The sequence below is a fragment of the Alligator mississippiensis genome, chromosome 1, assembly GCF_030867095.1.
Source record: "Alligator mississippiensis isolate rAllMis1 chromosome 1, rAllMis1, whole genome shotgun sequence".
Classification (NCBI taxonomy): domain Eukaryota; kingdom Metazoa; phylum Chordata; order Crocodylia; family Alligatoridae; genus Alligator; species Alligator mississippiensis.
The window spans coordinates 240,955,265-240,969,846 of NC_081824.1; the positions used below are offsets into that span (position 1 = coordinate 240,955,265).

The 14,582-nt window shown below is 45.5% G+C and overlaps 1 protein-coding gene across 4 annotated transcripts in view; it reads left to right on the top strand.

The window, feature by feature from the left end:
* The window catches only part of GDAP2 (ganglioside induced differentiation associated protein 2), a 67,078-nt gene that overhangs the window by 23,226 nt on the left and 29,270 nt on the right, over positions 1 to 14,582 (top strand). For 2 of the 4 annotated variants that reach the window (XM_006269377.4, XM_019496173.2), the window contains exons 9-13: positions 387 to 537; positions 1,855 to 1,931; positions 4,915 to 4,991; positions 5,625 to 5,764; positions 6,539 to 6,593. In XM_006269377.4, coding sequence (XP_006269439.1) covers positions 387 to 537; positions 1,855 to 1,931; positions 4,915 to 4,991; positions 5,625 to 5,764; positions 6,539 to 6,593 — 500 coding nt within the window. Of the gene's footprint in view, positions 1 to 386; positions 538 to 1,854; positions 1,932 to 4,914; positions 4,992 to 5,624; positions 5,765 to 6,538; positions 6,594 to 13,758; positions 14,559 to 14,582 lie in introns of all 4 variants that reach the window. The other 2 variants (XR_009458965.1, XR_009458964.1) reach the window with 2 other exon arrangements.

The following is a 14,582-nucleotide window of genomic DNA, read 5'->3' on the forward strand; positions in this document are numbered from 1 at the left end:
CACACCTATACAGTTAGTCCAATAAAAGATATCTCAAAAAAATCTTGCTTTCAAGTTTCCTGGACCATTGTGGCTACAACTGTACTCCATGCCCTTTAGTACACGTTACCAAGATTAGGCTTTGGGAATTTCTAGCTCCCAGTCCTATCCTAAATGCTCTAGATAATATTGCCCAGTCAACAAATAATCACAGAAAATTCTGCATCACGATCGGGTGTCTGAATTTCATGACAAGTGTTAGCATTGTTGGTCATGTCTACTTATTGCATTGTCACAACACATGACGTAGTCTTTTGGTCCAGTGACATGTATTTCTTGTACATACTACAAAGTCTTGACTACTTTCCCCTTACTGCCTTTGCCTTATTCCCATTTTTCCATTGCAGATAACTCTGACGAGGAAGGGCTGGAAGCAGATCTTTCTTTCATTGGTTCCCATGCTTTTGCCCGCATGGAGGGAGATGTTGATAAACAGAGGCGCCTCATCCTCCAGGGACAGTTGTCAGAGGCAGCACTACAGAAGCAGCATCAGAGAAAGTGAGAATGTGGCACTGGCACCCCATGTGTGTTTCAGCTAGACCTGTGATTCAGAGCATGAACCATGGAAAATATTTATCTTCGTGTGGTGTATAGTTTGTAGTATACTAGCTGGAAAGAAGGGGCAAAGCCTAGTGTCATTCTAGATCCCTGGATTAGGTACTTGATGTTAGAGAGAGTGATACTTTGTCATACTCATTTTGTATTGGTAGAGCAAAGGTTCCCAAAGTTATTCTTGGAGGGCCTCTTAATGCATCGTGCTGAGGACCACAAAACAAAATGAGTGTGCAGTGTTCAATAGATATGATATAAAGTCCTAATTATGTTACAACATAATATTAAGAAGAATTCAGCATTACTGCTTAATTCAAGCTTGACTCATCAGTCTGTCACAATCTCAGTTTGGACTTTGATTAATATTCACCAGTTAGCTGGCCCTGTTGAGGACAGTCATCATTAAAAATCCCTTTGCAGGCTGCATACAAATGCCTCACAGGCTGCAAGTTGCCCAGTGCCAGTGTGCATTGGGTATTCTCTGGGTTGGTTGTTATTATTCATTGCTGCTAGATGGCACTGTTCCATCACAGCTTGCTGTAACTGGTGCATTTTCTTTATCCCCTTCTGCACATGGATATTTTAGGCCTGATGACATTTGGGAAACTTGAGCACCTATCAGTCCACTGTCTCTTCTGTCATAAGTTGGAGCAAGTGAATTCTGAGGCTGGCTTTATGCCAAATTTCTGTTTTACCCTTTACCCATATCAGGAACTGGTTTAACTTCTTGGGTGTCAATTCCATGTTAGGATTCTTGTAGTTTGGACAGGATGTTTGGCTTTAAAACTAGTTAAGCGCCTCAATAAATAGGATGTTGCTAAGACCAGTGTCCGTCTACCTTATGCCTAACTTCTAGATTTTTAAAAGAAATGCTTTTATTTATTTATTTTTAACTTTTTAATGCAAGTAATCTTTTTTTTTTTCTTAAATGTGAAAATTTTCCCACAGTGTTTGCAGCCCAAATACAATGCCATTGCACTTGTTCAGGGATCTGGAAAGGAGATCCATTTGGTGTACGTGGCTGGTTCTGGAAAAAAAAAAAGTAGCCAAGGGCATAATTAATGCTGCTGGTTTCGTTGTTTCACTCTCTTTTGAAGCGCTTTGGAAGTATTTTCTTTTCTCAAAGGATCACTGTATTGACTGCTCTCGGAGATCCAGTTCTCCAGCTTTTGTAGACTTTCCAAGTTCATCTCCATGTTTTATAATGCAGAAACTGAGGAGAGAAAAAGAGCAAGTTCTGATCCCATGTGTTTCACTTTCTAGTTACAATCGCTGGCTGTGTCAAGCGAGAGCTGAAGACCTGTCCGACATTGCTTCTCTCAAAGCCCTGTATCAGACAGGTGAGTCCAGGGTCTCCAAGCCTGCTGCATGTGTGTGTGCGCCAGTAGAAAATGAAATAGTCACCTGCACCTCTATGAAGGGGTGATTCATTGTGGTGAAATTAAAGTATCTGCTTTAATCTGACAATTCTAAAAGTCATTTATTTCAGTGCATGTCTGTGTACAGCCAGATAAGGTTCAGGAGAGTTTCTAAAGGTGTATGAAAGTTTCTAAGCTATGTGAAATGTGATGAACAGGGATCCTGGTTTTCTCTGTTTGAAAATCCCGAATTCTCTGCTTCAAAACCCCCAAATCTGTGTTTGTCCATGATTTTAAAATGAAACACCGCTACCAGTGCCTCAATCATTTGTATTAACATAAATTCCAAAATACATAAGTATTTAGAATTTGATTTTGGCTTTCTTATTACAGAAAATCAGAGCTCCCACTGTCCCCTTCACTCACCATGATATGGATCCAGCTGCAGCTGTCCCCCCTGCTGCTTTTGTGGTTCTGAGCAGACCTGATATGCTGGTGCCCCTCACTCCCAAGCCACAGCCCACCCACTCCCCCCAGTTCCTGCTGGTGTCCCTCAGTGGCCCTCACCACAGGCCCCAGTGTGTGGGGTGGGAAGGGGGTGTGGGGCAGGTGGAGTGCCTGAGCATGGGCAATGTGTCAGGGGAGCATGGGGGGGAGGGGGGCACATGTCCCCCAGATTTGTGCACCCACAGCAAGACATGGGGCTATAATCTGGCCAGATTGGCATGGGCAGGAGCCACCACTGGCCCAGCAGCTGGAACCTGATGTGGGAGGGTGGAACAGGGTAGTGAGACTCGTTGTTGCTGCTGCCAGGACCCCCGCACCAGCCATGCTACCCTTACCTCACCACCAGCTGCCGCCCCCTCTCCCTTCAGTCCACCCACACTGCCCCCCACCCCTCCGGGGTAGAGCCATGGCCCAGCATGCAAGCAACTGGCAGCAGGAGGAAGCGAGGGCAGCACTGTCCCCACCCCCTGATTCGTTGCTCTTTGAACTGTTGACAGCACACCTAACGTGGGGGTCCTGGTGACAGTGGTGAGACTTGCCACCCTGCTCTGCCTTCCTGCACTGGGTCCTGCCTGCTGGGCCATAGAGGCAGCTTCTGCCTGTGCTGGTCCAGTCAGACTGCAGCCCTATGCCTGCTGTGGATGCAGAAATCTGGGGGGCATGTGCCACCCCTGTACTCCTCTGACACATTGCCCATGTCCACCCCTGCTATAGACTTACCTGCAAAGAGCTGTGGGAGCTGCTCACCACCATGCTGTCTGGCTGTCGTGCATGTGGTTCCCTCTGCCCATGATAGCCTTCCTCCTCCTCCCCCCAGTCCCAAGTAGCCCCTTGCAGGCTGGAATTCTGCCAGCCTGCAAGAGGAAACCTGCAGTTTCCAATGTTTTTCTCCTTTAAAGGAAAGAATCTGCATTTTTTCGCAGTAAATGGAAAACCCGGATCCCTGGTGATGAACTAGGGACATGTTTAGAAATGTAGCTCTTCTATGATGAATGTCAAATCATACTTTTATATTTGACATTCTGTTTATCTAAAGAGCAGTTCATGTGCTGGTGTCTGCTGTATGTATTGTTTTCCCTCCTGTTTAGGACTCCTCATGCTTCTAGCCCTTTTTATGTAGGTTGGATTGAATATCCAAGTTACTGGTGACTGACTTAATGCAGGGAAGAGGGAGGCAGTCCCAGAATACAGAGGTTCCAATAAATGCTGGGTACAGTGTAAAGTACAATACAGTGAAATTTTAAAGTCAGCAACTGATGGTCCTCTGGACTTCAACTTCACTTGAGTTTCAAACCACCCACCTCCAGCAGTCCAGTCCATTTTCCCATGAGAAGTTAAGGGGGATTATAATTTTCCTGGACTCCGAATGAAGCATACCAGAGCATGAAGCCAGCCTGACTGACCAAGTATCAGCTTTGTCAGCTTTATTTGCTGTAGAAGAGGATTCCTCTGGCTGAAGTTTGGTACAGAAGTATAGTAAACCTCAAAGCATCTCATGACTAATGTTCTTGAGGCCACTTGCAAATTTAAAAATTACATCCAGCAGCAACCCCCTCTCAGGTGGGATGGACTTCCATGAGTGAAAGGCTAAGAAAAAAAGCAATAATTATCAGTGATATTTGGTAGGCATGTCACACAAGAAATGGAACTGTTACTGATGGATAGGATTCTTCTATTGGATGGGATTCTTCACAGCATTAGAGACTGTGAGTCACTGCTGACATTGAGTGAGATCTTGTTTCATACATGCCAGCTACGTCATGTTTTAAGATTCCTTAAAAGTCCAAATTAACCTTTCCACCCTGTAGACATGAAGAAGTAGACTGCTTAAAGAATAACAAGCCTTACTTAATCATTTTGTTCAGTTGCTACTCTTTAGAAAAGGTATATCTGTCCCCCTATGGGACTTGCATCCACCCTTCTCTTTCCCTGCCTTTCCCCCTTGGTTTGTAAGTCTTGTTTATCATTTGCATTTAAAAAGCATGCAGGAAACTCCTGTTTACCAAATCTTCAATGAGGCATGGTACCTGTTAGAGGGTTACACATCTAATAAGATGCGCACTTTGGTCTTGATAAAGCTGGAGTTGGAGACTTTTAAACAGAGAGCAATCATAGCAAATTGCTGAAACTTGAGTGTTACTGAATGGAGCCTTCCTTGTCTTTAATGTAGTTTTAGTAATTTTTTTTAGTACTGCAGGTTCCAGGATACAATGTAGGTGTTTGTTTCGGACTGAGATGAATACCGTATACAGAAGTGCATCTTTGCACACTTCTTCAACTTTTAGTGGTTGGCTGCAACATTAAATTCTGTAGGCTGAAGTTTTGTACTTTTAGTTTAAAAGAGGAATTTCAAAAACTCAGAATCATTCATTTTGAGGTGCTTCTAAACAATACCCAATAGAGTCAGATAATTGGGTGAGAAAAGTGAGTCCCACAACCTTTTCTTTTGTTTTTGTAGGTGTGGATAACTGTGGTCGCACAGTAATGGTGGTGGTTGGAAGAAATATTCCTGTCACATTGATAGACATGGAAAAGGCAAGAACCTAATATAAAATTATAGAGCTGTAGAATTAATTTAGTTAAAAGTTGAAAAGCAATTCCTATCAAGTAATTTTCACATCCAGCACTCTGAGGTTCTGTTCTAACTTTAAGGTGGTGTCTGTAGAGGTGTACATTTCTTCAAAAGCTTCCTATAAGTAGCTTAGGTTTGCATAGGCACATTACGTGAACATTCATCTTCCATAAAGCTTTATATTTGTTTTTTCTGGTGAAATCTTTTTGAAGTGGAGGGGAAGCAGACTAATTAGGACCACTCTTTGTTTTTTCAAAATATACAGGGACCACCCTACTTAGGACGGTAAAGGAGGGAATTGTAACAGGTAAACTTTACTTGTGCAGCTTGTCAGAAATTTAGACCTGCAAAGTAGATAGACATGAAGGGCATAAGATGGACTAAAGGTTAGTTGTAGGAACCTCCAAATAGCTGTATCGTAAACCCAGGTTTTAGATTTCCCAAACATAAATGCTTAACTTACTTTTATAATTGAAATGAAATGTCATCCTTTTCTAGGATTATTTTTTGGTTCATGAATAAGCGAAAACATTGGAAGGAAATATGTTAAAATAGGACTCTGGAAATTCTAAATGTGGCTTGTCTTCCCACCTCAGGCTATCTTGTACTTCATCCATGTGATGGACCACATCACAGTGAAAGAGTACGTCCTAGTGTATTTTCACACCCTTACAAGTGATTACAATCAGCTAGACTCTAACTTCCTGAAAAAACTCTATGACATTGTTGACATCAAGTAAGTATGGATCACACATTCCAAGAGAACCTTTTTGTCTGCTCTTGTCTCCATGCAAAAATAAATATATTGTATTTATTTATCTAGCTTCATGCTTGCCTTTGTAAACTAATAAAGACAGATTGCTTTGGGGGAGAATTTCACAAAGTCAGGAGAAACTTAAAACCAGCAGAAGCAAAATCTATTTCTCCCTCCCCCCCCCCCCCCGTTCTAAACCACCTAAACAATTCATAGACATCTCTGCAGTGCTTATTGCAGATTCTGAGAAATACAGTGCAACAGGAATTTGATCTGTTCCTTGTGTGCTCAGGTTCTGCGTTGTTCTGCAATCTTTACCTGCTATGTAGTCATTCAAGATGACAGCACGCTTAAACCCTGATTATTTTATTTTTTTTTAACCTAAGCCCTTTTTCTCTAACTCCTATCTGCAGCTGCAAATGGTGCTATATTTTTGCAATGTTATATTTAATCTGCAGGAGGAGCATTCAGAACAACCCTAGCAGCTGTAACTTGTATAACCTTCACTGTCTGTACAGAAGAATAGGGGATCTAATAAAATTTTAATCAGAATAATGATCCAGGAAAACTTTGTACTCCCTCTTACATTTAGTGTTAGAGTATCTGTTGTTTGCCCCAGCTTTGAATGGACTGGGTCAGAGTTAACTTTGCACACAGTTTTGTAAGACTACAGGTATCATCAAACACTTTCAGCTCTGTTTCTGGCAGAGTGTCTTTTAGTGTTCTAACTGCCCCCTCCCCCTTTTTATTAACCAGGTACAAGAGAAATTTGAAGGCATTGTACTTTGTCCACCCAACATTTCGCTCAAAGGTAAAGTATACAGAAATTCAAAAAGCTAACTTCTGAGTAGGGCATAAGATTGTGGCATGAGGGTAGTGGGGCCAGGGGGAACATGAAAGAGAGACTCTAAACCATGAGGCTGTTTCTGCTAAATCAGTGTTTCTCTGGAACTGATACACATTTGAATACTGCTATTTCAGGTTTGCACAACTGGTGCTCTAGCCTTTCCTTGCCTGCCTTAATATTGGGACCCTATGTGCTCTACTGCTGTCTGCTTTGTGTTTCACTGTGCACTCTGACAAGGCCTATGGAGAAGCTTGGTCCATTGCCTGTTGTCAGTCCAAAGTTGCATTGCTGGTTAGCTCATGCAAATGAATAGTTGACAGACAGTGATGATACTAGACTGGCCCACAGCCTCACTAATCTGCTTCTGAATAGAAGCAAAAATTAGCTGTTACAGCAGAGGTCTTTGTCTAGTAAACTGGAAGTCTTGAGAAACTAAGACTGAGGCTGGTTCAGTGTCAGCTTTGTGGCATCCTCTAACATGGTGGTTGTCAGTATTGTCAGACTCAAGGGATGAGGCTGCTCTGAACCTCAATTTTGCATCTGAAAACAAATTCCAAATACAAAATGTTAACAATAGCCATAGCTGCTATTTCAGCACCTCTAAAGGGCTCATATCAAAACTACTGATTCAAAGTTTGGGACACAGGAAATAAACAGCTCCATTTTCTGGTCTCCCTTGGAAACCACCAAACAAAGTAGTAGCTTCTGGAAAAGTTGAAAAGTTCACAGGAAAATAAGCAGCTGAAGGTTTTAACTGGCCTCCTCCAAAGGCATTCCTTCTCTTCCCTCCTTTCTGTTGCATTACAAACTGCAATCCTGACTGAGCCCAGCAGGTATGGTTAAGCTGTGGCCCTTGAATGCCTGACTTGGACATGGAAGCGTGCTTGGGGCAGACTTCATGCTGTACAAAGCATGGAGCTGACAGTGGGGAAGAGTCAGGACAGAAAGGGCTATGCTGGGAGAGAATTGGCAGAAAAGTCTGTGCTGACAAATGAACACCTTGCTCCAAGAGCCTGAAATGGAGCCCAATATTCCTAAGCAGCTTCTCTGCCATCAACAGATGTCTGTGAAACCTGTTGGCTGTTGTTGCTGGTTCAGAGAATGACAAGCCACTGTTGTTCTCAGTTACTTATTATTACAAGGGTGGGCAAAATACAGACCATTGGTCACATCTGGCCCACCAAGTGATTCTGCCCAGCCTGCAGCATGTCCCTCAGTCCCATGTGGCCCAAGCATGCAGGGCAACCCAGGCATGGGGGGCAGCCCAGGCCATGGTGCATGTGACTGGTCCCATTGCCCCTGGGCACAGGGGTGCCCCCTGGAGTCTCCATGAAGATTGGACCAGGACCCCCATGGGCAGAATGCATTTGGCCAGACAGATGGGATGGGGCTGTAAGCAGGCAGAGAGCAGTGTCCAGAAGCAGGAAGGGTAGATGGGGCCAGGATTACGGGGTGGTGTCATTGTGGGTCTGGGACTTGGTGCAGAGCTGCAATCCACTCCCCATATGTCCCTGCAACAGGCACCAGTTCCATCTCCCTGCCCACCTGCAGCCCCATCCCATCTACGCAGTTGAGCATGCATTGCCTGCTGAGGTCCTGGGCCGGTCTCCGTGGAGACCCCACCTGCCCACTCCATTCAGTACCCCTGACGGTTTAGGGCAGACAGGGCCACTCGTCTTACACCCTCCCCTCCCCCACACACGCACACTGTGCTGGGTGGTGTAAACAGCTGTGATGAGAGATTGAGGCTGGATCAGCACCCCCTACCCCATGGCCCTCAATAGCTCTTTAAGTGGCCCTCCAGCCCAAACAATTGCCCACCCCTGTATTAGTATGCTTAGGCTCTTGGCACACAATGGGCATGTCTACATTGTGGGTATCAAGATAATGTTACCTGCTACTCTGGCTGTTTTGGTTTGCTTTTTTTGAAAACCTAGTAAATTGCACACATGGTATATTAAAAGAACATTATTCCAGTTGTAAAAGCAAACACAAGTTAGGAAATGCTAGGTTTAGGGCTGCCTGTACATCTTTGACAGTGTGGACAAATATAATATTTGAAGCACCACAGATAACATTTGAAGCACAAAAGGCAAACCATACAGACAAATGCACCTTTGGAAGTGCTCCAAAATGGCAGAAGCGTCCCAAAGATGACTGAAGGAAGTGGGTATTGTTTAGAAGCACTTCAAAATGAATCTGGGTACCAGAGGCCCCATACCCCTCATCTTCCTCCCTCACCCTAGAATTGGGATTCTGCATTTCTGACCCCTGCATACCTCCCAACGTCTGGTCTCCTGGTTCTACCAGGGAGAGGGACTTGGAATGAGCAGAGGTAGAGCAGATAAGGCACTCGCTGACATAGACTCTGCTCCCCCACTAATTCCAAATGCTCCCTCCTTTGCACTTTTTGGGGATGGGAGAGAGCAGGGCCACAGTTATCAGGAGACTGCAGGCTGTAGACTTACACTGCTCTGCTTGCTGCTCCTCCTCCCCTTTGTGGATTGTTGCAGCCCCCTGTCTGACTGGAGAGCACACTGCTGCACGCAGCTATAGTGATTTTTGAAGCGTGCATGGCAAGGGGGTGTATGTCTGTCCATTTTGCCCTAACCCAGCTGACTTGTGCATGTACTTGCGGTCATGCAATTACCCTGCAGCGTATGCTGTTACCTCCCCTTACATAAATTCATCTAGTGTACAAGGTGGGCCTGTTTTGGTGATGAGGCAGGGTTGTATAAGGGAGACTGGTCTGTAAGTCTCCTGCTTCATTTGTTGAAAACATTGGGAAGTGTGTAAGTGAGCTAGGTGACTGCAGGAGGAGAAAGGGCTGAATATTGGAGAAGTGGAGTCTGTCCCCACACACTTCCTTTGTGATACTGGGCAAGTTGCTCAAACCTAACTTTTCATGGGCATGTCTACATGAGACACTATTGCACAATGGCTACTGTGCATTTATTTAGTACTTGTATAATCAAGTACTAAATAAATGTGCAGTAACCAGAGTTACTGCTCAGTGGTGCCGGTGAATATCTTTTAAGTGATGCCACTGTGCAGTAGCATATTAGCACTGTTGGTGCTGTGATGCAGTACTGCACAGTCAGCATCTCATGTAGACATGCCCATTGTGTGCCAAATTGGGAGTTCCAGTCTAATTTTCAGAAGATTTTTCACTCTTGCAATTAAAGTTAGTGGGGAATGTACTTTGTAAATCTTGTCTAAACATCTTATATGGGTACCCCAAAGTGTGTGTGTGTGTGTGTGTGTGTGTGTGAAGTTTAATCTCACTGTGCCTTATTTTGCCCTGTTTAAAAAAAGAGAGAAACAGATAATACCACCCACTTGTCTCATGTGCTGGTTTGGGAGAATTCATTAATATTTTCTGAAGCACACCATCCCTTCATTAACACAGTGGAAAAGCCCTGAAGAAAATATGAATTTGTCATCTTAGCAGGATTTCAACAACATGAATAAGGCCTAGGCCACAAGTTAAACAAGAAGACAAGTTATTAATAGCTGTTACTCATTGAGCACAACCTATCCCATGCATTAAATGTAGCAGGGCTCCTCTGGGAAGAATACTGCATGACCACATAATAAGACTGCATCACAATACGTATGTGGAGAGGAGCCAAATAAATTTGCACAAGCACACGCATCAGTTCTGGCATTTTTCCAACTTGAATGCCAGTTTTGCAACCTTCATGTTCTTTCAAAACAGCTTTGTATAGTACAAACTAGTTTACCCCTATCCAACATGCCAAAAGTACAGCTCATGGGAGTGTATTTTAGAATCTCAAATTCATAAAGCTGGTGGTAAGAGAATGTGACTACCCTTGGTGTGCAAATGTCTCCCTCTAGTGGTTGGTTTTAGGCTATTACAGTTCTGTATCTGTAATGTAAATGATCCGTGTCAGTGGAGCCCAGGATTCTGACGTGGCTGGTGGGTACCATCTGTTGCAGTCACATACATTGTTTCTGAGTCAAGTGGGATTCAGAGGGCAACAAAAATGGTGAGGGGGCTGGGGGATGTGACTTCTGAGGAAAGAATGAGGGAATTGGGTTTATTTAGTCTAAAAAAGAGGAGACTGAGAGGGGATTTAATAGTAGCCTTCAACTACCTGAAGGAGGATTTGAAAGTGGGTGGAGCTGTCATCTGCCACCACTGTTCTCAGTGGTGGCAGATGACAGAACAAGGAGCAGCAGTCTCAAGTTGCAGCAAGGGAGGTTTAGGTTAGATATTAGAATGAATTTTCTTACTAGGAGGGTAGTAAAACACAGGAACAGGTTACCCAGAGAAGTGGTGAAATCTCCATCCTTGGAGGTTTTTAAGTCCTGGCTAAACAGAGCTTTGGCTGGAATCATCTAGTTGGGGATGGTCCTACCTTGAGCAGGGGGGTTGATTAGATCAATGGTTCTCAACCTTTTTTGTACCAGAATCCATTTGTAAACATTGGCCAGTCCCAACCCAGTGCCCCTCACTCCCAATCCACTGCTCCCCACTCCCAGGCCCCAGCCCCCCAGTGGGGGGGTGGGGGCAGGGCATGGGAGGCCCCCAAGCAGCTCCTTGCAAGGTGGAACTCTGTCAGTCTGCAAGGGAAACCCACAGTTTCCCATGGTTTTTCTCCTTTAAAGGTGAATCTGTTTTTTTTTAAATTTGTTCATGACCTTTTCATATATTCTTGAGACCCAGTTTTGGGTCGCTACCCACAGGTTGAGAGACACTGGACTAGATGACCTCCTGAGGTTCCTTCCAACCCTAATTTTCTATGAAGGCAGCTGGGAGCTGCAGCTCCCCGCCCCCCCTTTTCCCACCTGGAGCAACGCAGCAGGGGCAGGAGGAGGAAGATCTGCTGGAGGCAGGGGGGGGAGCTGAGCAGTACCCAGGTGGCTACAGCCACACCAGGAACAGCCCCGCTGGGAAGTGATATGCACTGGCCAAGGCCAGTGGGCAGGAGCACAGTGAGAGCTGCCCTGGATAGAGCTTAGCCCCATATGGAGCACTGAAGGGGTAACCACAAGCCAGATCCAATCAACTGGCAGGTGCCTGCCTATCCAGTTAGTTGGTGGGCCATACTTTACCCACCCCTGCTCAAGACTAATGTCCTGAAGATACAGTAGAAACAGCAATCATGCAAGCTTCCTTCATCAGGTAGAGAGGATTTTCACTCTTGGTCCTATTTTCTGAGACAGCAAATAAAGAAGAAATTCTGCTGGCTGTTTAGTGACATGAACATTTGACCACTAGGAGCCAGACCACCGATTCTCAACTAAGGTAGGGGGTTACTTTGGGGTGCTGCCAAATTCTCTGAAGGGTGCCATGAGATGTGAGGTTCAGGCTTGTCCCTGCTTGAATGATCCCCCCCCCCACTCTCACTGCCAGGCCCTCTAGAAGGAGGTAAGCACTGTAATATATAAATTACTTTTTTAAACTGGTGGCAACTCAGTTAACAAAAGTCATGAAGGAGTGCTTTGAGTCAAAAAGGCTGAGAACCGCTGAGCTGTACTAAGTCACTTTTCCCCAAAGTCATACTACAGACAGCTGAATATGATCAGATATATAACTGCTATTTGTGATAGGTGACTCAGCTACTCGGGTGTAAAAGGCTCTATGATGTATTTTGCTCTTAATCTGCAGAGTTTCTTTTCAAAAGTACAGATTCCAGACTTTGAAAGGTTTGCTTAAACAACTGATTCAGCCCTGGTCACTGACATCTCTTCTACAGGGTAAACTTACTGTGCAAGAGTCATATCTCAGACATGCTGCCTCCTAAATTGGAAGCAGTCGTGCCATATCCGTACGGTTGCCACAGAAACATTAGTAATCACTGCTGAGTGATGGGGCAAAATAGCTTTCCATTCACTAATTAGCCCACCCATGTTGCCATGTGGAAGCAACTACATGGCTCGTAGTTAAGGAGGCAGCCAGTGCAGGGGTTAGCATAGCCTATTGTGATGGTTTCACCACTGGGCAGGCTAAGATTACATTGCAGGCATGGCCTCGGTTTTCCCTACCTGTGAAATCACTGAAGTAAGAGTATTTTTGGCAGTATCCATGACAAAGGGCGCTTTGTGCCCAAAACTTTGTCTAGTATCTTTCCCAACTATACAGCTGGTCCAATAACAGATATTGTCAAAAAATGCTTCTGCTATTTCTTAAACCATCAAGACTACAACAACATGGCAACGTTGCAAAATGAAGTCACTGGGACAGCAATGGCTTGATCTGGAACTATCCAGCTCAGTGAAGTACTTGACTGTTTTCCTAAACTAATTCATAGTTGTTAGGGTCGGAAGGGACCTGAGCAGATCATCAAGTCCAACCCCCTGCCATGGGCAGGAAAGAGTACTGGGGTCAAATGACCCCAGCTAGGTGATCATCTAGCCTCCTTTTGAAGACCCCAAGGGTAGGAGCGAGCACCACTTCCCTTGGAAGTTGGTTCCAGATCCTAGCGGCCCTGACTGAAGTAGTGCTTCCTGATGTCTAGCCTGAACCTACTCTCAGTCAACTTGTGGCTGTTACTCCTAGTAGTGCTCAGGGGAACAAGTTCTCTCCCGTTCCCCGCTGGTCCTCCCCTGGTAAGCTTATAGATGGCCACCAGATCCCCTCTCAGCCTTCTCGTGTGGAGGCTGAACAGGTTCAGGTCCCGTAGCCTCTCCTCGTAGGGCCTGCCCTGCTGCCCCCTGACCATGCGAGTGGCCCTCCTTTGGACCTTCTCAATGCTGTCCACATCCGTCCTGAAGTGCAACACCCAAAACTGGACACAGTACTCCAACTGCGGCCTGACCCATGTCACATAGAGGGGGAGGATCTCCTTGGACCTGCTCGTGATGCATCTGTGGATGCATGACAAGGTGCGGTTAGCCTTACTGACTGCATCCTCACATTGGCAGCCCATGTTCATCCTGGAATCAATAATGATTCCAAGATCCTTTTCTGCCTCTGTGCTGATGAGAAGGGAGTTCCCCAGCCTATAGATATGCTGCTGGGTCTTTCTCCCTAGGTGCAGTACCTTTCACTTGTCAGTATTAAATCCTATCCTGTTCTCATCCACTCACCCCTGTAACCTGTCCAGATCTAGTTATAGCCTGTTCCTCCCTCCTATCATGCCCACTTCTCCCCACATCTTAGTGTCATCCGTGAATTTGAACAAGGTACTTTTCACCCCCTCGTCCAAGTCGCTGATGAAGATGTTGAACAGTGCAGGTCCGAGGACCGAGCCCTGGGGGACCCCACTGCCTACATCCCTCCAGGTCGAAAATGACCCATCCGCCACCACTCTCTGGGTGCAGCCCTCCAGCCAATTCGTGACCCATCTGACTGTGTACGCGTCGACACCACAGTTGCCTAATTTTTTAACGAGAATGGGGTGAGAGACAGTGTTGAAGGCCTTCCAAAAGTCCAGAAAGACTACGTGCACCAAGACACCTGCATCTAAGGATTTTGTGACCTGGTCATAGAAGGCAACCAGGTTGGTCTGACAGGACCTGCTCCTAATGAACCCATGTTGGTTGCCCCTAAGCATAATCTCCTCACAGATGTGCTCCTGGATAATTTTCTCAAAGAGCTTCCCCAGGACTGAGGTAAGACTAATGGGCTTGTAATTTCCTGGGTCCTCCTTCCTCCCTTTTTTGAAAATGGGGACCACATTGGCCCTTTTCAGTCCTCTGGCACCTCGCCAGAGCACCATGAGTGCTCATAAAGCTGTGCCAGGGGTCCTACAGTGACCTCTGCCAATTCCCTCAGCACTGTGTGGTAGAGATCATCTGGACCTGCTGATTTGAACATGTCCACCCCACCAGAAGTTTCCTAACTAGGTCCTCTCTGATCCTAGGCCTGGCTGTGCTTCTCCTGAGTCCATCCAGAATCTCGGTGGGGGCAATGTCCTGGTCCGTGCTCAGAAAAATGGAGGCAAAGAATTTGTTAAAGAGGTCAGCTTTATCATCTGGTGCAAC